Source organism: Leuciscus leuciscus (genome assembly GCF_965113295.1).
Source record: "Leuciscus leuciscus genome assembly, chromosome: 6".
In the NCBI taxonomy this organism is placed as follows: domain Eukaryota; kingdom Metazoa; phylum Chordata; class Actinopteri; order Cypriniformes; family Leuciscidae; genus Leuciscus; species Leuciscus leuciscus.
In genome coordinates, this window is record NC_138730.1 from 22,581,752 (window position 1) to 22,608,731 (window position 26,980).

The following is a 26,980-nucleotide window of genomic DNA, read 5'->3' on the forward strand; positions in this document are numbered from 1 at the left end:
AATAAAATTATTTAAAGCTAAATGTAAATATAAAAAAATATATATATAAAAATGACAAAAGCACATAGCAAAATTACTAAAATTAAACCAAAATTAAAATCAGCTTATTTAAAATATGAATAAATACTATGGTGTTATTTTAATATTATTTATATGCTTTCTCCCTTCCATCTCTTTTTATCAGTTAGTTCTTAAAATTCTGACCATCCAAAAATAATTGTCTTGTGTTCTAAAAGAGACACCAGGGCTATAGTTGTCACAGGAAAGTTTAAAATAAGACAGGCTATATTTATGTAACTAGCCAAAAGTCCAGTCACACAAATTTGTGTTTTATGCAGCAGTGGTTTTGTATTTTGGTTTCAAACACCACATCCTTAATGTCACTCTTGTCAGTTCTGTCCTTCAAACTAAATTTTCAATATCAATAATTTTTCTATAGTGTTTGGAAGAACACAATAAAACCATTTGGCATACATTCAGGCAATGGTCACTAATGAATGAAGATTTTAAGTTGTCACAAGTAGGCTATATTAAAAGTGGCCAGTCTCCCTTCACTGCCAAACCTTCGCATCACCAGTGCCTCTGCTTCAGCCACTCAGACAGGTAGGCAGATCTTCCTCAGGCCCAACAACACCTCAGGCTGACAAGTCCACACAGAATAGTTGAAGAATGACACTGTTTTTTTTTTGTTTTTTTTTACTTTTAACAAAGAAAAGTCTCAAGCCATTAAAGCAACTGTTGTCCCCACATGCCACATGAAGCGCCGCAGTGTTTATGACTATGGCTTTTTATGAAGTATGTTACTCATAAACTACCTCTCCATAGAAACTGTCCAAATGAAAATGTCTTTCTGTTGCTTTGGTGCTTTTGTATTTCTCTGAGTGAAGAGGCTTTCAGCATCTGTGACCCCTGTGATCCTGAACAAGCCTTCAGTCCAGCACTCGCTGTCTTAGGATGCAGGTCTGACACATGCTCATGAGGCTCTGCCTCAAAGACTGCCAAGCCGCTCAGATCAGAAGGAGGATGGGAAATTCACAGTGCCAGCCAGCAGGCCAGACTCTGAAAGGAATCCCTTGCCGTCTGGAGCGCGTTGCTGGCAGACAGTTTGCGCTGGATTGCCAAAAGCCCTTACTTTCATTAATTTATTTGCTAGATCTTGGCTTCATCTTGGCTTTTTGGGGAAATGAGACTAATAAAGCAAGTTGATTCTTGGTAATTCATGTCGGGTTGGTATTCCCATAACAGCAAGAATGTTATGCACAGTGTGCGGTGGAATAAAATGTGAGGAGTAAATAAATGTGGGAAATCTTCCTCGATCTCTCTACCTGCATTAACAGCTATATTCTATGTAATAAAATGCACTGTGATTCTTGACATATTAATATATCTAATACACAGATCCTTTAGTTCACTGAAGGGGAACTCGCGCTGCGATCGAAAGATGCTGTGGGAATGCCTCTGCGTGATTGCGTTGAGAAGCATGTGTGAATTTAGTCTGATGGTGTGATGGAACGTTATAGGCGGGTGATGTCATGACCAGGAAACTGTAAAGCGCACCCAGACCAAACACGCTAGCTTCTGTGTCTTCAGCAAGTGCTCAATGTTGAAATCGCTTGTCCCTTTGGTGTTTGTCTGTCTTAGAACAGCATTTTGACTATGTTAGAACAGAAGTTTATCACCATTGTAATAACTGACATTATAAATATGGCGAGCAAACAGCAGTTTAAACCATGTGCTTCTCCCTGCCCTCACTATATCATGGGTGGGGGTGAATGTGAACATTGGGAGTGGTTATTGTTACGAATGCTCTGCTCACGCCGGGCACTCTTTGACACCTTGGCACTCATTCCTCGTGGCTCAGGTCCCGCTGCTGCTGAGGCACATTGGCGACTTTTGTAATGGGGTTTGCAGATGGATCTGGTAGAGGGGTTAGAGATGGGCCCTCAGAGTCTGGAAGCACGCACAACGGTTTCTTCCACCCTGGGTGAAGCACCGGTACTCCAACTATCCAGCTCTGATGAGTTGGATGTTGTTAGTATCGAGACAGGAGATACTGAGGACTCTGAACCTCATACTCCTGCATATGAGGATCTGTAACGTCTGCCCATCATAGAAGATCCAGAGAAATTTCTCACTCTCAAAACTGTTTTTCTCCCTGCCATTTAGTCTCTCAAAAGAATTGGAGAAATTGGCCTCCCTTAAAATTTGCACCTGGCATGGTGAAAGCTTTTCTCCACCAGAGGCCAGGTTACATTCCCTAGGTCCCCACTAATGTGGTGAGATCCATTGTGCCGCAAGCCTTCTGTCCTCCTCCTTTCCGGATGTCTGACCAAGAGAAGCTGAATCTGCTTTGCCCAGTCAGGGCATTAGATGCTTATGTCCACAGAGCTGCCCTGTGTCGAAAAACTAACTCTTTGTTTGTGTTTTGGGTCGACCCGGAAAGGGTTCCCAGTATCTAAGCAGAGGATGAGCAAGTGGGTAGTCAAGGCAATCTCACTTGCATACGAGTTGGCCAGCCAGCCTTCACCTATGGCTGTCTGGGCTCACTCCACTAGGATATGGCTGCTTCAAAAGCTTTGCTATCGGGAATTTCCCTCCAAGATGTACAGTATGCGACTGGCTGGTCCTCGCGGCACACATTTGTAAGATTTGGGCTCTACTCCAGGGTCCCAGGTGCTTTCGTCTTAGTGTGCACATCACGATTTCACACACACAGGCACTTGTTAGATGTTCCCACAGCATCTTCAACGTAGCATGAGTTCCCCTAAAAGGGAACGTCTCAGGTTAAGACTGTAACCATGGTTCCCTAAAGGGAACGAGTCGCTGTGTCACCCTGCCATTCTCCCTGCATGCCTGTGATCAACTTGCTTCATCCTATCAGAAGCTAGCGCTGTTTGGTCTGGGTGTGCTTTATAGTTTCCTGGGGCCTCATTTATAACCGTTGCGTAAGCACAAAACAGGCCCTGAAAGAGGCGTACGCCACTTCTGACGCATAAGTTGTGATTTATAAAAACAAACTTTACGGGAAAATTTGCGCACCTGCACGCAAACTCTGACCCATGCATACGAACGTTTTGGAGATGGAGCAGTTTGGCGACACCGATGGTGAGTTGGAGTTAAATGTCTTTTTGGTCACTTTTAGACAGAAAATCTGAAGAAAATTAAACATACAGAAAGATAATACAAATATAATTTCACTCACCAAGTCTATCACTTGAAGCAAATATCCATCCCTTCTTAAATGTCCGCGAGCGCGTTGGGCCGTTTAGTGAAACTGACGCAAATAACAGTTTAAATAAATAAAATAATGATTTAAACTATTTTACTTCTGATATAAACATTTAGATTAAATATGCCATTCAAATTAATGGAGTTAAACACTTAAACATGAAATCATTACTGATAAGTTACAAAATATATATATATATATATTCAATCAATAGAAATATTTGTAGTGGATGCAATGTTTTTGAACACTTTTCCTGTGGCGTGCTGTGTTTTAATGTTTTAACCACAGAGATAATTGCTTATCATGATAAATAATACCAGATTGTCTGGGAAAATAGTTTTGTGCAAGGTGCAAATAATGCCCAAGGCCTATCTGTTTCCATTAAAAATATAAATCAATTAAAAATACAATTCGGCCAGTGGAAAAGATTGAGAAAAACTTTCTCTGAAATGTATTTTACACTGTTTGATTTATGTATTCAAAAACAAGGCAAGGATAGGCAAGGATAGGCAACTACATGATTTTTATTCATGTAATGTGTCTTGTACCGTTAAACGTTATCACGTGGATGAATAATCATATGCAAATGATATGCAGATGAGGATCTGCATAGTAAAACTAAGCGTTGTAAACTCCATATATGGTTATTTCGGGGTGGAGACGCATGTGCGCACAATCTTCCACTGACTGGGATTTATAAAGTGAATTCTGCGCAGGTTCGGCGTATGAATAGTTTTATAAGTCTGAATATTTTTTGCCATACGCCATTTTTGGCTTTCGGGTGCACGTACACTTTTAGTAAGGATCCTACGCACAGTTTTATAAATGAGCCCCCTGGTCATGACGTCAGCCACCTATGACGTTCCGTTCCCTTCAGGGAACCATGGTTACATTCGTAACCTGAGACGTTTTTAGACAGCTTGCAGCCTTAAGGCTCGTTCACAATGAGGATGATAACTATAACGATAATGATAAAGATGTTGTTCTAAAAATCTTTCTAAATATAAAAGAATAGCAGAGTCCACACCACAACTATAATGATAATAGCACAGAAAAGCAATATTGCTGGACTGGACTCACTTTCAGAAAGAAAATGTGTCCAGATGACAAACGATAAAACCATTGGCAGCCAAACAGAATCCATCCTGGTTTAAATAGCTCGAGCATTTAAGACGGCAGACAACAAAACTGTGCCGCGCTTAGAATAAACAGAACAATATCGTCCGCTAGTGAGTAGACACTAATATAGTTATCATCCTTGGTGTGAGCGGGCCTTTATATTTTTTCCAATTCTGAAATCTGTTAAATAAAAAAATATTCTTTGGAAAAATTGCATAGATTTTTTTTGTATTACAAAAAAAAAAAAAAAAAAAAATGTTTTACAACATGTGCATTCGCACATGAAAGTGTTCTTAATCTTGTTCTGTTTCTTTTTAAATGAACAACTGCATACCGGAGGCTAGTCATTTGAATATATTCATATAAGGGTTTTCCACACAACCATTAATTTACTAGTCTCAGCCTCAGACATAATTATGCCTATGGATCATTGATGTATGCTGTATGATGTATGCATGTACCGTCTGATGCATAAGGCACTCAAAATGGAAAGAACTTCAGGAGTTTCGAAGTTGTCTTTCAACAGGATTTCCAGGAGATGTGTGTCGAGTTCTTTAACAGTCCGTCTGGAAACAAAGACGTTGTGACGCCAAACCCCCTCATGGAAGAAGGAAGCCGTTGTTTAAAATGAGCATTTATCAGAATCAACTAAATGCTGGATTTTCAAAAGTATCTGAAGTTCACGGCACAGACTAATGCGCCAATAATTACTTGAATGAATGAATTATTGGTTGCATGCTGGTATGTTATTGTAGGAACATCAACTTTACATTTCCACGCCCCTAAACATAACGCTGAACAAAACGAATTGTGCTTGGTTGCTTTACATAACAGTCTTTGGACTGAAAGCTGCTATGGAGTCTAGACCTTCTGCTGTCAGTCCGAAGGTTTGGATACGCAAGACCAGGGCAGCAATAACGCACAAGCTTCCATGGGTGTGCAGGGGCCTACACTGGGAAGGGGCCAACTGGCTGTTCAAAAGCTTTTCTGTGATGGGAAGAGTTAGGGTAGGGGACAGAATATACAGTTTGTACAGTATAAAAATCATGATGTCTATGGAAAGTCCCCATAAAACATGGAAACCCAATGTGTGGGAGTGTGTATGTGTGTAGGCATAGCTTTTTCCCACTCTTCATTTCTGTCTGCAAGCTCTTTCACCATTCTTCACATCAACAATGGAATTACAGATCCTGAAAACCATCAGTCTTGTTTACACACCCCTGCATTATTAATCTCTTTATCTTTGCATAATCACTGAGAAATTAAATGTCTGGATGCTTCAAAGTCATATGTCCCTGCTCAATGCCATTTTATCCTCATCCAAATACAACCTAAAAGAGAAAATACCATATGGCCTTGTCAGGGCTTGTCATGATGTCATTGTCCATAGAGTGTTTTGAACTTAATTCAGCGACTGACAATTGAACGACCAAACAAGATCTATATATAGCTTTGCTTATCATCCCTAAACAAAGCCAGTCCTGCCATAAAGTCTGTCGATATTCAGATGATCTCAGAGCAGTGCTAAGCTGCACACTCATCCTCATTTTCTTGCGTAAGCTGCCTGTGGAACACATTGTAATCTGGCACCTCTGTTCACATTCATGCGTTCTGAAAGAGCAGGTCATAGTTCAGAAGAATTATAGTAATCTTGACTCAGAGCACTGTTGCCAATGTGCTACAAAATTTTGTTCAAAGTTCTTTTGGTCTGAGCTGAAGGACTCTCACTTTTGAAAATATTTCAAATTTGTATTAGCATTGGAATGTAATTTCAAATTGACGGACCAAGATTATATTGTGCTCTTCTTGTAGTAGAGAGGCATCTGTTGAGCTTTAGCTTGAAAACCCTCCATATACCATCCATCCATCCATCCATCCATCCATCCATCCATCCATCCATCCATCCATCCAAAAATAAAAAAAATAAAAAAAAGACCCAATCAAATTGCTAAATGAGTTTCTCCTGTGTTAGTATACCTTTCCTTTTGAGTCAGGACCTTATTAACTGTTTTTTTTTATTTATTTTTTTTAAATAACCAATTGCCTTTAGATTACATCTCAGCCATTAAAGATTGCATTTTGTGCATTTTTCTCAGGAAAAGACTAAAGACACATTTTAATTGGGAATACCTGCTGAAACTTAACCTTTGAGTACACAAGTGTATGGATTACCTTAAAGCTAACACACGGAATGAATGTCACAAACATCCTAATTTAGTTTCCATATGGTCTTTAAGTTAGCCTACGTGTGCCGTGGCATGTGTTCTTCATTTACTTAATGTATATAGTGGCATTCAGCATCCATATAACAAGCCATTAGAATTTGATGAAAAAGCAATTAAGTTTATTTATAATGCAAAGTCTTTCCTTTGAGATTTTTTTCAGCATTCCTTGAAATGATTTAATATTCCCTGGACTCCGGAAGTACCAACATCTCTTAGGTGCACTGCTTGTCCCACTTTAGTAGTCATAAATGGTCTTTAAAATCTTGCAAGAACATCCTTGTACTCATGGCCCCTCCTCAAAACAATTAGAAAAGATGTAGAGTAATTGAACATTTTGTTTTAATTAACAAGATTAATGTGTTATGCTAAACCCGGTTTATTAATAGCGAGATCTAGCTTTGTGGACAAAATTATGTTGTGAAGCCTAAATATCAAACTACAATGACTAAGAGGTCTTTCCATATGCCTGTTTGCATGATGCAGTGAATAGACAAAGGGAGCGAATGTTGCATTGCTTTGTGTTGTATGCTGTATTTTTGTTGATGTTGCAAACAAGCTGAAGATGTAAGGTTAGAGAGAACTAGAGGAGAAAAGGCTCATCTACATGTTTTTGGACTCACTCCCTTTTTGCAGCAGCTAAAAATAATATCAGGGTTAACTCCCTGCTGCAAAAAAACTGTCCCATACACTCCATCTTCTGCTATGTGTGTGTGTGCAACTCCCACTCCCACCTCTGTGTAGGTGATAAATGAGTGAAAGCAGTGATAGATCATAAAACACAACAGATTCATTGCTATTGTGGAACCACAGGTCATGTTGTCCTCATGCTCAGGCTTCATATAGAGTGAGGTAATATTTAGAAAGCACAAATTATTGGTCTAAAATTTTTTTTTGTTTTCTCTTTGTAATAATAGTGTCCAATGTCATAATACTAAGAACACTATGTCCAGCAGCATTATGGCCATTGAAACTGGGGGAAACTGTCGTCTCAGAAATGGTATCCAAAATGGCTTCTAAAAATTGTATCTTTTATAACTGTTCATCAGTTAAATTATGCATTCACATATATTTAGTCAGTTCACACAATTCCTGAAAATTCAGTTATCAGATTTTTGATTTATTACAAAATAAAATATAATAATAAAAAACTAAAATGTAATATTTATTTTTAAAAACTATTCATGGATTTCATCCGGTCCCTTTCCACAGGTGTATTAATCAAGCACAATGCTGTCTGCATTCATAATCTAGGTGCTTAATTTTATACACCTGTGGAAAGGGACCGGATGAATCCCATGAATAAAAATGCTACAGTAAAAACCTGTTAATTGGTTAACTGTAAGTTACCAAACAGTTAAACATGTTCAATATTTATGGTAAGGTAAATGGTTTTATGGTAAATCTCTTGTCTTTTTATATTGTATTATATAAATCTTAATATAAAATTAACATAAATAATTTATTTAATATTAATATGAAGTCTAGAGATGGCTGCACCACTCCAAGGATTTTCCATACTTATTTTCTATGCAGTGTACTGATTATGCAAATGCAATATGCAGTGACCATGAGACAAGCTTCCCTTCTCTTTAGTGATATTAGAGACGATACTACTGATCCACATTGGAATATAACTGCTGGCTGGGCTCATGAGATGCCTTTTGTGTTTTTAGCTTAGATTATTTTAAACAATCTCTCTCCGCCGGAACGTTTAAAGTCTTGCACCGCAAGCTACTTAAAATTCCTGTCATGAATCTACCTGTGGGCAGACTTTTCTGAAATCTAAGATCTTCAGGAAAACAGTAACTTCAATAAGATAAATTTGAGTCATAGTTCCCCACAGACATACTAAATATTCGAGAAACAGTAAATTATCTTAAATACACACTGTTGTTCACTTATAGACAGAGGAGTCACATTGACTTTTCTCATAATAATGCCTATGTTTTATAATACAAATGCTTAATGGAGATTTATAATGGAGTGTCCTTACACCAAGTGCAAATATCCAGCTTTGTCCTCTCTTGCTGGCAGAGGCTATTTACACTAACTTCATCCACCAGTGTCTAGTTGAGCCAGACAAAATGACAAAAGAAACTCATCTGATAACAGCGCAATGTAAGGTGTCCAGGAACGACCCAGGATATAATTTTTCCAAACTCATTCTTCTCCCTTATCCCATCATGTATCAGCTCGGAGAGGTATTTATTTGAAATAAAAATTAAGAAAGTATTTGAAAAGTGGAAGTAAAGTGCCCAGTGGGTATTTGGGAATAAACTGATTTTCGGGTTGGGTTAGGGGTACGTGTAGGGAAGGGCTTTAGGGGCACGGACAAGTAATATCCCAATAAGAGAGCATCCATTTATGATTTTAATCAATATCATCATATACACAGAATATGTTGTTATTATCACATACTGTTTTATAATGAACTACAATACACTGAGGTGCAAATTGCATCAGCCACTATTTGCACCAAGTATAAATATCATCTAACTACTATTTACACTTAGTGCAAAGAAAATAAATAAATAAATAAATAAATAAATAGCAACTATAGCTATTTGCACTTAGTGCACTTAGCGTTTAAATATTTACCTCTGCCATATTTAAAGGTGCAGTCAGTCATTTTCTATTGCTTTTGTTGTGCTGATTGATACAACAGTCATCTTGGACTAATACCCACACCTATTGATGTGAATGCAGCATCATACTCAAGCAAAACTGTTTCTGATGCAACTGTAGAAATACGTCATAAACAGTCAGCCATGATTAATAAAGTTAGATAAATAAATCTGTAATAAAGTTAGATAAATAAATCTGTAACCAAGTAAAAGTGAACCATAATACAGTATGTCTGCTCCATAAAGGATACAACTTATTTTATTATGCAGCTTATATTATATTACTATTATGTTATACTATATGTCTTTATCTCATGTAAGCGAAAAGATGGCTCCACTATGGTAGCTTGTTTCCGCCACAGAATAAAAAATAAAAAAGATAATTGAGACTTATCTCGCAATTCTATTTTTTTATCTCGAAATTGCGAGTTTACATGTCACAGTTCTGATTTTTTTTCAGAATTTCGAGATATAAACTTGTAATTGTGAGTTAGAAAGTCAGAACTGCGTGATATAAACTCACAATTGCAAGTTAGAAAGTCTGAGCTGTAAGATATAAACTCATAAATTCTGACTTAATTTTCCAGCAGGATTTGCACCTGCCCACACTACCAAAAGAACCAAAACCTGGTTCAATGATCATGGTATTACTGTGTGATTTCATGTAATATTCAAATTTTCTGGGATTTTTATTTCGTGGGTTTCATAAGCTGTAAGCCATAATCATCAAAATTATAACAAATAAAAGCTTGAAATATCTCGCTTTGCATGTAATGAGTCTATATAATATATTAGTTTCACTTGTTAAGTTGAATTCTTGAAATAAATCAACTTTTTGATGATATTCAAATTTTATGACCAGCACCTGTATATTGCAGTTCTGACTATAACATGCAATTGCGAATTTTAAGATATAAATTCATAGTTTTCTTTTTCGTTAGAATTGGAATTTAGTTTATCAAAAGTACGATGAAAATAAGTAATTTATGTTCTACACAAGGTGAACTGTTGAGCATGTTGGGATGGGGCCCACATCAGTGCTTTATTTCCTTGTTTACTTTACACCAGTCATCTGTGTTTTCTATCTCACATTAGGGGGTTACTCATAAAAATTTGATAGCATCTTAAATTAACCATCTGCTGTTCCTTTTCCCTTTATCATATTTGATCATGCCAGGAAGTTTAAGCTTCTTAGCAAACACAACTGATTGAATCTTTTAATGGATTGAAGCCATGGTGTGCAGTTAGTAAATTAGTTTAACTGTGTAATTATATCAGAAATATAGCACTCGCCTCCCACTATAAAAAGCCTAATGAGGCATCAAGAGAAAATATTGCTGAGTAACAAGATACTCTGTGTTTTGTACCACCAACCACCGAGCACTGCTATTGTGCCCTTGAGCACTGCACTTAACACATAACTCCTCATTGCTGTTACATGACACCCCTGTTTCCCCAACCTCACTTCCCCCAAGGCACGATGGAGTAGAAAAAAAATCAGCTCTCATTGTTTTACTGGTCCATGTTTTATCAACATGGACCTCCATGACTGGCTTGTTACCTCAAATGATGCTGACCTTACATAAGTTAGAATGGCCTGAGGCATGGCCCCACTGTAATGCTGACGTTCATTAGACTGACTGTCAGTTTGTTGTCAGATTGTGTGATTGGGATTGGGATTGGGTATAAATCCTGAGAAAAATGACAGAGACATATTTTTCATCATAACAATGTAGTAGAGGAAACATGTTGTCTAGTAATGTGACAACTAGTCTATTTTAATCCAGTGAATATTTCTCGGGGTTGGTTTATTTTTGAAAGAAATTTGCTGTAAGGTAGGGTTGATGTGGGGTGGGGGAGGGGTATGGCCACACTATATGGTGTAAGTTATCACAAGGAGAACCTGGCTGTTAATTGCTTTACCATTTACATTTAGCCAAAAACACCTTTATGTAGGAAAGCCTTTTTCTGGCGCGGAATAATTTTGCAATTGCGAGAAAAAAATCTGAATTGTGTGGTGGTGGTGGTGCAATGGATAAGACACATGCCTTTGGTGTGAGAGACCCGGGTTCGAATCCACTGTGAGACACCAATGTGTCCCTGAGCAAGACACTTAACCCCTAGTTGCTCCAGAGGCGTGCGACCTCTGACATATATAGCAATTGTAAGTCGCTTCGGATAAAAGCGTCAGCTAAATGAATAAATGTAAATGTAAATGTGAATTGTGACAAAAAAAAAAAAAAGGTTATTGCAATTTTTTTATGTGTGTTTTATTCCGTGGTGGAAACGAGCTTCCATAACTATGAAACACAAAACAAAACAAAACAAATAATTGTTTTGGCCAACATGTGATTTTATTACATTTATAAATAATATATTATTTATAATTCATTAAATTACTTGCCCGACTTGTAAAATTATACTTTTGTTTACGGTCACCATTAAAAATATAATGTTGGAGTTCACAAAAATATTCTAAATTACAATGTGATGTAATTTTTAGTTTTAACTCAAATCCTTATGGTTCAGCCCATGTGACAACTAGCCCCTGTCTCTCCTGTACACAGCTACCAAAGGTCCATTTACGGCATTCCGCTTTCTGAAAGTTTATCACTGCTTGACACTATTTCTTGGATGCACTTCTGTATAAAGCCCCTCATGAATAAAATACATTACCTTCAAACATGTTAAATAATTGACATTTCACTTATATCAGGTGATCTGTCACTCTACATGCCAAGAGTCTCTCGCACTTTCTTTGGGTTGATTTGCTGATCCATAGTTTGTTGTAAATGTCATTGAAAGCTGTCTCAACGAAAAAGATCTAATGGATTATAATGGAATGGAAAATATTTTTGTATGAACATTTTATGTTCATAAAATTCTGACATTAACTGTACTTATCATGCAAGCATATGAGCATCTTGCTGCAGTTCTGTTGACCATCTGTGAGATTTTCACAGAATATGTTGTGAATTCAGTGAGCATGAAATAAATTAATATTTAAAGAACATTTATGACCTTGCCTTCTTTCAGTGTACACCAAGCATGGATGAAAGTTTATATGTGTCACCTATTTTGCCCTTTAATTTAATTTAATTTAATTTAATTTAATTTAATTTAATTTAATTTAATTTAATTTAATTTAATTTAATTTAATTTAATTTAATTTGCTGCTAAAATTGTGAATTATTATTATTATTATTATTATTACAAAAAATAACTTTTTTAGATTTTAATATTTTAATATATTTTAAAATGTTTTCATGTTTAATATATTTTAAAATATCAAAATGTATTCCTGTGATGCAAAGCTGAATTTTCAGCATCATTACTCTAGTCTTCAGTGTCACATGATCCTTCAGAAATCATTCTGAAATGCTGATCTGCTGCTCAAGAAACGTTTCTCATTCTTATCACAGTTGAAAACAGTTGTGCTGCTTAATTTTTTTTTTTTTTTTGTGGAAACGGTAATACTTTTTTCAGGACTCTTTGGTGAATAGAAAGTTTAAAAAACAGCATTTAAAAATCTGTTTTTAAACATTATACATTTCTTTACTGTCACTTTGTGAAGCGAGTTCTAAACAAACAAACAAAAAAAAATCCTGACCCCACACTTTCAAGACGTATGTACATTATACTGCTTATTATGTGGCTACATATCAAATAAATAAAGGGGCATGAAATTGAAACTCAGTAGAAATTGACTGTGGATTGATATGACAGGAAGCTAGAAAGCTATGTAGGAAATTGATTGCCTGTGTGACAATGTTTAAATGTATAATTTTAGCACTGTTCACTATACAAAAACTTTGACTGCTGCATTGATCAATAATTTATCACAATTGATCAATAAGCATCAAGTATTCAGCCATGTAATAATATAGGCAATGAAGTGTGTTTTGCCTAATGTTAACCAGTTAAATGGTTTCTTTGACACCCATCAATAAGTTCATAAAACTGTTTCAAACTCACCAGGGCACAGTACATTTCAGGTGGGTCTCCACAGGTAATGTTGGGTGGGTCCAGAGACACTCTCAGGTATTTGGTCATATCAGTGGCTTCAGGCTGGCAGGCCATGTAATGCCAGGCCAGGCGGTCCTCCGCGTAAACCTGGGACTTGCAAACATCATAGTGCCCCCATGAAGCCGGGTAATGCTGCGTGGCGTGACACCAACTCACCCACAGGGCCTGTAGTACAAGCACTAGCAGCAAGTACATGGTTGCGCCTTTCTTTTGATGCCTCATTAAATGGAGTCTGATAAATTATAAGCAGGTAGAGGGTGACGAGGCAGACTGCCTCTGTGGTAACACTGAACTTTAATGAGGAGAAGAGGCCGGCATCAGTGCCAGCTTTGACTCAGCTTCCTTAGGCTGCTCTAATTTCATTTATTTGTTTCTTTTTGTCTGATTGTATTGCAGGGGCTCTTGAACGTGTTTTGACAAAGTTGCGGTAAGTGCAGGTCACCGGTGTGAAAGAATGATATTAATTCCTTCTTGAAGCCATTAGTGGAGGCCATTTAAGATCATCTGCCTGTCCATCGCCATTTCCAGAGTGCTCTCCGCAGTCTGTGGAGGATAAGAACAAAGAAGATGAAAACAAGAGTGTATCATTGGAGGAGCTGTCAGGATTGGTGTTGTGCAAATAACGAGGAGCCCAGTGGAAAAGGTGAGGAGGTGCAGGTCAAGTGCTTTCTATTGTTGAGAGAGACTTCATAGAGAAATATCCTAAAAATATCTGCTTATTACGGAAGACAAATAGCCAAATATCCCTGCAGGCACAAATAGACCGTCTAAGTCTGCACATCTCTCCAACGTGCAACTCTCAATAGTCTCTCAGCAATTTGAGATTTCAAAAATTCTGTCCTAGTGTGAGGCAAGCAGTGGCGGAATGAGGTCATTATTTTTTTTCTAGATATAGAAATGGTATGCATACTTCATATTTTATAGACCTTAATGCATTTCATAGGCCTTTTAATGTCAGAGACAAAGGCCCTTGTTATAGTGCTACACTGCGAAAAATATTTTGTCAGGTGGCCTAAAATGTGCTTCATGTGATAACATAAAAGTAACTGGTTTTATATACAGTAAGTAAGAAATATTTAATTGGATTTATTTGATATGACTGAATTAACCAGGCCAAAGGTTACAGCAAATGAAAGTCATTTTTAAGAGTCAAGTCAGGTTGAAATAGCTGTCAGCCTGTGAGGGGCTGTTAAGCTCAAAATTTGGCAAAATAAGTATCATAAAAGTTTCATCAAAGTTGTCTATATGAGTCAAGCACTGCATTTAAATCTTCTAAAGTAATTTGATTACTTTGTGTGATGAACAGACGGACATTTAAAGGAGCTGTATGTAAGAAATGTATTTCAATTAATCATAAAATGGCCCTGATATGTCACTAGACATTAAGAAATCATGTTCATTTCAAATACTTATATCACTGACAACAGTAGTCCGGCCAGGATATTGTCATTTAAAAAGTGAAGTTGCAGCCCTCAACTGATGTTGATGTTGTCATGTTGTGTTTTGGCCTGAAGCTCCACCCTCCGGCTATCTACCAATCACGAAGTCAGTAGTGTTTCGGCATCGGGGTTGCCAGCTCTGCTCTAGTTACCACAGCTACGTAGCAGCCTACGTTCCTGCTGGATACTGCAGCCTATCTGGCAACCTCGAATCAGGGGGAGGGGGAGGGGATACACCGCTCTACAGTAATTTGAAAGTGATTGCAGTACCAGTTTTGGCCACAATCTTACATACGGCTCCTTTAAGTTGGTGTTCATAAAATCTCACATCTGTCATAGCTCTTAATTTTCATTGGTGTGATATTTGTTTTAAATATGCACATGTTACAATTTGGTACATTGGGATCAGATACAAGACATAATAAACAATGACCTTTGGCATCACTTACGTCAAACCTGGTGTGACACACATTTTAACGCAATATACTTTAATATACATGAACATTAACGAGATTTTAAATGTGCTCTGGAGGAACAGATTATCAATTAACAATGACTTTTAATAAATGTCTGCCTTTTCCTCATGCAAAGCTATCATATGGTTTTAGAAGACTTGAGATATAGCATGTAAGTAAAGGCTTGTTCACACGAAGGACGATAACTATAACTATAAAGTTGTTATTATTGTCCTAACTCTATGGGAGTAGCAAAGTCCACACCACAACTATGAGGATAAGATCCCTATCTCTCAGTCACTTCAACTTCGACACTAGGGGTCGCACTTGGTAGCCCCAAACTCCTCTGAAACTTCGAGAAAAGGTCAATGAGAATTGGTGAGTGGAATTTGCATGGCACTCCCACTGAACATACGGTTAAAAAAGGGAGACGATGTGCATCACTCATCCAGATTTGTTCTTTGGAGCCGAGTGAGTGTCACCTATACCCAAGCTCAATCTATTCATCCTCTGGAAAGAAAGTGAATTGCTGGTGTGACAGCGTATTGTAATGGTCTTTCTCGTGGAGAGGGCATGGAAAATGTTCACCTGGGTGCTTCAGCAAGCCTGAAAGAGCAGTTTCATATAAAAGAGCAAGCAAAGACAGAGAGCGTCTTTTTAAAGATGCTTATCCACCAGTGTGTTTCTGGGTGCGGTTCATATCTCTCATCCTTGGATGGCCACAATCTTTGTCGTGCGTGTCTGCATCGAAAACACGCTGAGACAGCTTTCGTGGATTGCTCATGTCCATATTTGCAAGAACATGACAATGGCAACACTGCAATTGCGACTCTCTTTTCTGGTAAGAGAGAAGAGCCTCACAAGGCTGCGCCGGCTAGCGCTGAGGGCGATGCGAGGGCAAAGGAAGCGTTTCTGCTGGGTCAGTCTCCAGGGGCCTCCTGTTCTTCGTCTTGCATGTTGAGAGCTCCCAGATGACTTTGACCATTTTTCATCCAAGGCTAAACTTTTGACACTGAAGGCTTGGCTGGACCTCTACCCTCGGATGTGGTCGCTCTTTCTGAGTCTGATGCTGAGTCTGAGTCTGAGTTGGCAGCCATGCTTGTCCTGAGCACTTGCGGCTGGATGATTGGTTTCTGGGTTCGGAGCGTGACCTACCGCCATGCCATGCCATGCCCTGCCCCACCCTGTCCCAGTGCCTTTCTTCCCAGAAGTGCATGAAGAGCTGACAAAGTTATGGAGGGCACCTTTCACTGCCTAGTCCCACTTCACAAGTTCTTCCACCCTCACTTCCCTCGACGGTGGGATGGCCAGGGGGTATATGGATGGACGTTCCATAAGTGGATCATGCGGTTGCTGTGCATTTATGCCTGCAAAACGCCGCGACCTGCCAGAATCCTCCCAGACTCCCGTCAGGGCCTGTAAGTTCACTTAATCTCTAACGGCGAAGGCTTACAGAGCTGCTGGACTAGCTGCCTCTGGCCAGCATGCCATGGCCATCCTGCAGATCCATCAGGCTGAAGCTCTAAAAGAGCTGCTCAAGGATATTTCTAAGCTGGGATTGATGCAGGAACTGCGCTCGGCGACCAACTTTGCTCTCCGAGTGATGAAGGTCATCGTCTGCTTGTTGCCAAGGGCGTCTGCCTGAGGCTGCCACATAGGCTCCGCTGCAGCATGAGCCAACAGCCCGCTTGTCAGGCAAGCACTAAGAACCAGTGGAGGGTGAGGTGGAGAATATTTGGTTTCATTTCTTTTTTTGTTCCGCCACTCACCCAAGTGTCAGCGGTACCCAAAATTTCTAAGAAACAGCAACTTCCTTATTCTCTGAGTCACATAGTTCGCAGCCCGGACATGAAGGACACAGACTTACCGTCATGTTCGGTATCCTCATGTTCAGACACTTAAGTGAAGTTGGCATTCGCATTCTCAACTGTCTCGAAGACTGGCTGATCCTAGCTCACTCTCAAGATTTGTTGTGCGCACACAGGGACCTGATGCTCAGACACCTCAGCCGCTTGGGGCTTCAGGTCAACTGGGAAAAGAGTAAGCTCTCCCCAGTAAAGAGCATCTCTTTTCTCAGGATGGAGTTGGACTCGGTCAACATGACAGCACGTCTCATGAGTGAGCGTGCTCAGTCGATGCTGAACTCCCTGAAAACATTCTGAAAAAAAAAAAACAGCGGTTCCACAGAAACTATTTCAGAGGCACCTGGGGCATATGGCATCCTTGGCGGCGGTTACGCCGTGTTTAAGGTGGTGCATATGAGATTGCCTCAGCATTGGCTACAGACTTGAATCCTGAGATGGGTATTGCGCAGGGGCACACATCGCGTGGCCATCACAGCCATCGCTTATTTAGCCCTTTGACAGACCTTGCATTTCTAGAGGCAGGGGTTCCCCTAGAACAAGTGTACTGCATGTTGTGGTCACAACAGATGTGTCAGACTGCCATGTGCAACAGACAGAAGTCGCTGCAGGCTACCCACATCCCAGACTAACTCAATCACACAGCGGACGGACTCTCATGACGAGTTACACTACAGGCGTAACCTGTAATGACGCAATGGATGATACGTTTTTAGGAAAGCACAACCTGGTAATTAGATTCCTCGGAGGCACCAAGAGGTTAAATCCTCCTAGGCCACGCTTTATTCCCTCATGGGATCTCTCTGTAGTCTTGCTGGCCTACAGGGAGCTCCTTTTGAGCCTATGAAGTCAGTAGAGCTATGTGCCCTCTCTTTGAGGGTGGCACTCCTGACCGTGCTCAATTCCATCAATATGGTTGAGGACCTGCAGGCGTTATCTGTCATCGAAACGTGCCTTGAGTTCGGTCTGGAATTCTCTTAGGTGATCCTGAGACCCCGGCCGGGCTAGGTGTCCAAAGTTCCCACTACCCCTTTTAGGGACCAAGTGGTGAGCTTGCAAGCGCTGCCTCAGGATGAGGCAGACTCAGCCTTGTTGCTGTGTCCAGTATGCGTCCTGCGTGTGTACTTGGACCGCATGCAGAGCCTCAGAAGCTTTGAGCAGCTCTTTGTCTGTTTTGGTGGACGGTAGAAGGGAAAGGCTGTCTCCAAACAGAGGATGGCCCATTGTATTGTGGATGCCATTGCCTTGGCATACCAGTAGTATACCCTTACCATACCCTTAGGAGTCCGTGCCCACTCCACGAGAAGTGTTGCATCCTCTGGGGTCCTACCAAATGGCACCTCTCCAACAGGTATCTGTAAAGCAGCAGGCTGGGCAACACCCAATACTTTCGCAAGATTTTAGAATCCCCAGGTTGAGCCAGTTGTTTCCTGTGTGCTATTGGGTACGAAGAGTTAAGTTACGGAGAACGGGCCGGGTGTATCGCTTGGACACAGCTCCTTTCCCCTCCCTGAGGTGATAACTTGTGCTTTTTTGTCCACGTTCCTGTTCCCCGGACTGGCAAACCCTAAATTAATTTTCCCTCAGCACACTGCAGCAGTCGAATTGAGTGGAGGAATATGACGTCAGGCCCAATACTCATGATGCATGCCCTTTCAAGTCAGCCCGTATACTTGGGCTAGGTTCTCCATATGTAACGATTCCATGAAGGTAATCCCATATGATGTATTGTCCATGATATGGTTTCTCTGAAGGTAAACACGTGTCTTCCACTAGGCAGAGCTCAGTCTCTGCCGCCAGTCACTGCATTTGTAGTGGTTCCTCCCTTTTCATCTAGGACCTACCGCAGGGACTTCTTTCCATGTGTTGTATTTCCTGGTTGGTAAGTCTATATGAAGTATTCCACATATTAACCTCCCTTAAGGCCGGATGTGGTCACCGTAGTATCTCTAGGAGAAAGAGTGCTTCCCAAGCACTAATTCTGGTCTGCACAGCTGTGAGCTATTCATGCGTTCACACTTACAAATAAGTTGGATAGAATAAATGGTATGCATATTTGGCGTGCTGTCCGAGGAGAGGGCTCCGGGCTTGGTACTCGGCCTGAACCCAGAGTACTCCCCCCTTATTCCTGGCTGTGGAAGGAACAAGCCAAGAGTGAGGAGTCGGGGTGGTGGAGGGATGCTGAAAAACTGTAGAGGAATGTAGGTGAGTCTTCCTCTCATGCTGATAGGATAGACATGAAGATTGTTAATTGGATTGATTATTTGATTATTTGCTCCTTCCAAACTTTGTTTAATGAAACATCTTTTTTTTTTTTTTTTTTTTTAAGAGAAAAGGTCAAAAGACCAGTTGAAGCAACCTAATTCCATGGTAAGTCCTCCCTGTCTGCGCAGGGTACAAATAACTACATAGCTTACGTGGGGTGGTGAGTAGGTTACGATGTTGGGTGGACATCTGCACCGCCAAAACCTCTTAACAAGGTTAAGCTGTTATGGCAAAGTGACTTGACAGATAGGGAACTGTTACTGTTGTAACCAAGACTATAACGGCACAAAGGAACATTATCGTTGTAATTTTTTCTAGCTGATGAACAATATAATCATTGAGAGCCAATCAGAATCCACCTGACTTATATGAGCTTGAACATTTAAAGCAACAGACAACATACAGTACCTGCAGTGTGCACTTTTAGACAGAAAATGCTCCATTGGTTTGGACACTAATATTGCTATCTTAATTGTCTTAATTATCGTTCTTGGTGTGAACAGACCTAAATCGAAGCTACTTCTTTTATGATGCTTTTTCACCTTTCACTTTCATTGTATGGGAAAGAGAATTGTGAACATGTTGCTAAACATCTCCTTTTGTGTTCCACAGAAGTAAGTCAGTCAAACATGAGGGTGAGTACATTTTCTGGGAGAGCAAGCCCTTTAGAGTAACTTTTTCACTTTTTACGGTGTATTAGTAACTATCAATCATTTAAAATCAATGAGGCACGCATTGGCCATACAGTATCACAGAACAGGTCTCAGATTGGACTCCTCCATCATATCCATCAAAACAAGGAATCCTTGATGGTGGGGTATGATTGGTTGACTTGATTAAGTCCGTGCCCCCTCAAATTGGGGGACGAGCCATGATGGATGAGACAGAGCAGCCTCTAAATGTGCTTTGTCAATCATGCTGATGTCTAACAAGGAGCCAATTACCACGTTCAGCCCCCGGCACGGGGCAGGATGTGATTAATAAGACATTACTGTATAGCCGTCAGCATCATGAGTTTCATAAAAAATGTCAGTAATAGGACTGAAATAGTGGCTGCTCTAAAGCGCAAGAACAGGCGATAAGTTAAAGGCGGCAGTCATGGATAGAGGGATAGATAAGGTGCGGTCCGATATCACACAAGTGTTTTATCACACTCCTAATCCAGATAAAGCTTCAGACTCCCAGTCCTGTGATTGGGTTACAGTAGAGATGGGAGAGACTTTTTTCCATGCACTTAACACTAGGAATTTGAGAAGTGTGAGCTTATCAGGCTTGCATTAGAGAGAAAACTAATACATTGGAGGCTGATAAGAGAGGAACGAGAGCTTCCTGGAATTTTCTAGAGATGAATGGAGACTGTGGAAGTGCCAGCTCATCATAAATAAACTGAGGGTTTTTCCAAAATCAGTCAGAGTTGGCTTCCTCACGAACTATGTATTGAGATATAAAAAAAAAAAAACATCCTATCTCTCTGCCTTGATATCATTATAAATAGCGATGTAATATATATCAGTACCATAATGGTTATTGGCCAATGCTAATTTAAATCAGCAGTATTCAGCAGCGAATATCCGTCTTTCCTAATTTTAGTTATATTGTTGTGGTGACTAAATTCACTTTTAAGCATCAGCATTTAAGACCATCATACTGATGATGATGAAACCAAAAGTTCCAAACTCATTCTTCCCTGAAATAGAAAAGGAGAAATTAGAAGCTCCTTTGAGGGAAATATTATCAGTGAATAACTACTGCAAATTCATACAGTTCATGAGTTGTATGAACCACTTTTATGATAGTTTTATGGTTCTGTCACTCTTTTTTTTTTTTTGTAAGTTATGAAAGCTTCAGTCCCTATTAATTGTAATTTCAGAGATTTAATTTTTTTTTTTTTTTTTAGATAATTTGAGAACTCAATTCTTCAAAACGTCTCCCTTTGTGTTTCACAGAAAAAATGCGTGTGGTTGAAATGACATAAGGTTGAACAAATGATATATTTTCATATTATTATTATATAATATTTTCATGTTAATTATATATTTTGGGTGAACTGTTCCTTTAAGAGGGGCAAATACCATTTGAAATATTCTAGTATTTCTCTTCTGCAGTTTTTATTTTATTTTTACGTCTGGATTCCAACAGCAGGAAAATAAGAGATGTTGCTATGAAAAAAGGACCATGAATGATTTACAAGTGTCCCATATGTCCAAGAAAAAGGTGTAGTGGTGGCTTGGGTATTTTTTCATTCCTACTTTTTTTGTTTTCAGAAACTCTGAAAACACCCCCCTGTGTCCACTTGTATTTTACTCCCCAGGCAACTGAAGCATACCTAAGTATTTTTAAGTCAGTCGACACTCATTGCACATGGCTCGCATTGGTTACAGACTCTCAGGTACCCTGTAAAACCACTGTGGATACTTCTATTTACTCAGTGGTCTTTCCACTATACTTGTTGTCCCTCATAGTGTCAATGCTGCTGACATGCCTTGATCATTCCTGATTTTTCCCTTAACCCCCTATGCGCTGTTTTCTTGCTCTCAGACACATATTACTGAATGCTTATATGTTAGCCTTGTGTGCAATGGGACAGGAGCTGTTCGGGTGCTGAAATTGAAACAAGCCCTAACAACTTAGCACCTTGCGGTCTTTTTTAAGGTTGTGAAGCTTTGTTTTCTGTCAGTTTCTGAACTGACAGATTAGCATCTGCTCTAGTGTTAATGATGCCAGTAAGAAAGCGAATAATTATCTACACTCTTAAAAATAAAGCTTCCAGAAGAATGTTTCATAGCAAAACCCATTTCAGTGGGTTCAAGAACCTTTCAGTGAATAGTAACCTTTTTTTTCCCTTCTTTTTGTGAAGAACATTTTAATAATATCAAGAGACATTTTTCACTACAAAGAACAATTTGTGCATTGGAAAGGTTCCATAAATGTTTTTCATGGAACCATAGATGCATGCAAAATACAGAACCTTTATTTTAAGAGTGTACATAATTTATTTTATTTTTTTTTACTTGCTAAACTTTAGAGGAAAGCTTCACACATCAAAAGGGCTTGGAATGTTCCTCTAGACCTGTAGGAATCAACCTTTCCACGATTAATGCCAATCAGCCTGTGCTTGCTTCACATCGTCATCACATACCAAAGGAACATACATAATTAACTACCTCTTTCCTGAAAGGTTTGCATGCTCTGAGTGACACACACACTAAGTGACATGTGGTATTAAGTGCTACTCGCATTCCCATACTGATGTACTACCACACCGCTGAGATCAACACAGTCAGGTCCTTCCAGTTTACTTAATTAAAGTAACAAATCTGTTTTGAGCTCCAATTAAGAGTGAAACAAATGCCAATGAATGAATACTCATTAAGGGAACAAAATGTGCATTGATTTTGAAATCCATCTTTTTGAATTTAATTAAAACATCCTATAAGGTTTAGACATTCATGATTAATGGCCAGTTACTCTTATTATTAAAAAGGTTTTTCTAAATAACTACAGAAAAAAAGGGCTTTTTTCAAACTTAAAATATTGGTGCATCAAACCTTAAACGCCTTTTTGTTTACACGTGTAAACAAGAAAAAGTGCAACAGGCACTATAAGAAATAGACTTTAACAAAAAAAGAACTAGATAAGACACCTTCATTCGGAGACAAAACATTGTTGATCTATGTCTTAACCAATGTCGCACCTGGCTGGAACGCTCGTGCGCATGAGGCGTGGAAAGGTAATGGAATATGAGCTCAAGTTAAGAATTACAAATTGGAAATGCGATATGCATTCCTTTTAAATATAAAAGCAAATATTATCAGTGTAATAGTAAGAATAGATGACCTGTGCAGTTTAGTTTTACATTTTGATAAACCCGTTCAGATCGATTATTGGACAAATTAGAGGTGTACCTACGTCAGAAATAAAATAACTATTTACACAGGGAAAAAAGCACCTGAACGATCTGTTTCACATGGAAGCATAGAAAATTACACAACGGTAAGTTTGTATACCTGCCTCAATTGATTTCCTCCAGATATGCTGAGAAAATGCCTACACATAGATGATGATTACTCTTTTGGTTCATGCAACATGCGAGCGACAAAAATAACCCACCTTGACAGTTTTCCAGACAGAAAACATCCAATGAATGAATCCGGTCTTTACTGATCAGATCATGTCCCAGAGATTTTACTCCACAGCAGTTGACTAAATGCAACGTACAGGTTCTCCTACACGTCTGTCAACTGTTCATCGGAAAGCTGAAAATACTTTACAGATATGAAGTCCCGCCTTTTCAATAAAAAGTCATTGTAATTAAACTCAGCCCGTAAAATGCGAGTCAATACGGCCAAAACTCCAGTTAGATTTAGTTGCTGTCAGCGCTCACCTACCCTATCCGGGAGAGAACAACTAACCTGCTGAAAGCGATCATCTCCAAATGTAAGTTTGAGGGAATGAAGCGTATTCAAGCCGCGCACTTAAGCTCTCCGCAGGGTCCTAAAGTGCCCGCAGCCGCGAGAACATTTGGACATCTGCTTAAACAGGTTAAACTGCCAGATGCCTGTACTGTACATGCATAGCCTACTATCAAGACTGCCTATCCAGGTTAACATTTTGTCCAATGGGACGAATTTAAGTTCAGTAGGCTATATTAAAAAAAATAACAACCAGATGTTGATTTTGCTAAACATAGATTCATTAGAATAGCCAGCCTGAAGAATTTCAATAGTCATTAATTTGATAAATAGCAAATATAAAAGTGCTAATGAAAAGGTGATCTTTTTTTTCTCAAACCTGCATCCACGTGAAGTCTTAGATCGCTAAAAGCAGACATTTTTTAAAAAGTAATTGGCGTTATACTGACCTTTTACACAAATAACTAAATAAATATTGTTTTCTGCTGACCTAGGACTGATGATGAACCTCTTTCCTCAGATCACGTTCAGCGCGCATGTTGAATGAGCAGCAGTGACACTTCCACACGAGCATCAACACCTTCTGTAGTCTGTATCTTTACTTACAGATGGGGTTGCTTTTAGTGCAAATTACCTCAAAGTAAAGTTAAAATGTTTCTACAGCAAAACAAGATTTTAAACTATTGGTTTGTACTACCACATAGGCTACAACAGTTAAAATCATGCATGTTCTCTTCATAGTATCTTCCTTATATTGCAGATTTTTAGATCAAATCATACAACCACACAAAGAAAATTATTTTTTGTTTTGTTTTCTTATGCTATGAATATAGTAAATGAGAACTGGCAACCCCAACCTCCAAAAACGACATGTTTCATACCAGTGCAGTCTCTCCGAAGCCATATGCTAGCTTTCAAATCTCTCACATTCAAATGTACCTCAAATTCTTGTGCCTATCATAAGCAAGGCAGATTTGAATGTGCTAGATTTGAAAGCTGTCACACGGCATTAGAAAACTTGGAATATAGTGAATAAATCATATGGATTTTTATGGTATGTTTTGTCCTTTTTGGTGCATGACAGCCTCAGTTTCACATTTGTTGCATTGAAATTCTCTCTTCATGTATCCTATAAATCCTGGTTAGGTTTAGGGTTGCAATTAACCTTGGAAAAAATGCATTGCTAGAACATGAACTGTCTGAATTTGATTAATTTGAAAATGTATTGATTTTCCTCAACAAGAGAGGAAATTGTACTCATACTGCATCATATGATTTTGCCATATGTTTAACTACAAATCATTAGAAGTTCAACATGAGATCACATGAAAGGTTGGATTTGTAAATTTCCATTTTCAGGGTGTGGAGTGGACAGTTACCACATGAAAAAGAGTGAGCTGAATTGCAAGGTTAAAGGGATAGTCCCCCAAAAATAACAAATAAAAACACCTTGATGCAAAACTGAATGAGATTCTTTTCTCTGAGGAACATAAAATAATATATTTTGAGAAATGTCTTAGTTGTTTTTGTCCATATAATGGAAGTCAGTGTTAACCCAAACATTTTGGTTAAAAATATATTCTTCAAAATAGCTTCTTTTGTGTTTGAAGAAAGTCATACAGGCTCGGAACAACATGAGTGCCAGAATTTTTTATTTCTGGGCGAACTATACCTTTATAGTGTTGACATCAATAATTTCCTATTTAGATTTCGTCAGTATGGTGATACGATTTGGTACATAGAGAGTGGGTAAATGTGTTTGTGTGTGTATTAAAGAGAATGAGAGAGATTGAAACAACTGGTGCGGCTTGTTTAAATGTGTACATTTAAAAGAACAGGCTCTAGTCTAAATGGAGAATTTATCATTGAAATACAAACGACTTTAAAATCATGTCTTTGCTGATAGAGATCCAGTGTGTTTGTGATCTCGCGTGTGACTCAACAAGCACTCATTGTTATTGATTACCTAAGCCATTTATATGCAACAAAGCCCTATAAACCCATTAAAAAGTTGCAAGGCAATTTCCATTCTGATGAAGAGGATTTTGCAGCAGCCAAGTCCTGAATAGCTATTAACATTCGACTGAAGCAGTGAGCGTCAGAAGGTGCATCCTTTGCTTGCAGTCAGCGTTGTGCTGTACTTGACATTTCTATTAAATCTTTGATCATTGAATCAGCATAACCACTGGCTACTGTACCAGTCAGCCACATGAGCTCACATCCTGAATTTGAGTGCATGGTTTGCTTCGATTGGATCAATAATGGGATCTATGGATTCTGCCAGTGTTCGTGTTTTGCTGCTAACTGTCCATATTTTCTGATAGCCGAGTCTCTTTTGATTTATTCCAACTGGATTACCTTACTAAGCGGAAAGTTTGAAGCTGTTTGGTTGATTTGTGTCGTTGTTTTGTTGACTTCTGCATGCATCACTTACCATAATTCCCTGTTTTTTGGCCTGACACCTGTTATGAGGGACTGGAAAGTTTTGAATCCTTGTTTGGCTTCAAAGAGGAACCCACCTGCCATGGCTTTTATCAGTTACAACCTCCCACACAATGTAAGCAACACAGAGTGCAGTTGAGACATCTGGGAGCTGCATTGTTCTTGTTGCTTCATGATGAGTAAGACCTGAAAACTTCATGAAAACACATCATCGTATCAAACAATGCTGAAACACTACTGGGCCACTGGTCCCTTCCCCTAGCAACTGTCTTTATTTTAGTGTCTTGTGCTGTCAGTTATATAATGTAGTAGTATGGTATAAGGATTCCTCGTGTGTCCTTCTAGTAGGGCACTCGAGGGATGCGCTCTGATTATTTTCTGCCTTTCGAGTATTAAAACAAGGTAAGATTAATATAAACAATTTAGATTTTTTGAGGGGTCATAAACCAGGGTCCAAAACTGAGTTGAGAAAGTACAGTAAATTCAAACTAAATAAAGCACAGTTCTTCAATAGTGACTATAAACTGAAATATAACATATGGTTTTAGTCAAACTGGGCAAATGATAGTCTCTCACATAGTCCCCATTTTAGTAGTATTTATATCGTTTTTTATTAATATTTTACTTTTTTTTTTTGTGTGCTATTTTTTTGTGTGCTTTTGTCATTTTTATTAGTTTTTATTTTTAACATTGTATTTATATATAATATGTGACCCTGGACCACAAAACCAGTCACATGGGTCAATTTTTTTAAATTGAGATTTATACATCGGAAAGCTGAATAAATAAGCTTTCCATTGATGTGGTTTATTAGGATATAGGACAATATTTGGCCGAGATACAACTATTTACAAATCTGGAATCTGAGGGTGCAAAAAAATC

The 26,980-nt window shown here is 38.9% G+C and overlaps 1 protein-coding gene across 1 annotated transcript in view; it reads right to left on the reverse strand.

The window, feature by feature from the left end:
* ntng1b (netrin g1b) overlaps positions 1-23,664 on the reverse strand; it is a 65,130-nt gene extending 41,466 nt beyond the window's left edge. The window contains 4 exon segments of the mRNA XM_082172839.1: positions 13,173-13,448; positions 13,451-13,540; positions 13,542-13,766; positions 23,355-23,664. Of these exon segments, the coding sequence (XP_082028965.1) occupies positions 13,173-13,448; positions 13,451-13,540; positions 13,542-13,586 (411 nt within the window). The 5' untranslated portion in view covers positions 13,587-13,766; positions 23,355-23,664.
* Between the last annotated feature and the right edge of the window lie 3,316 nt (positions 23,665-26,980).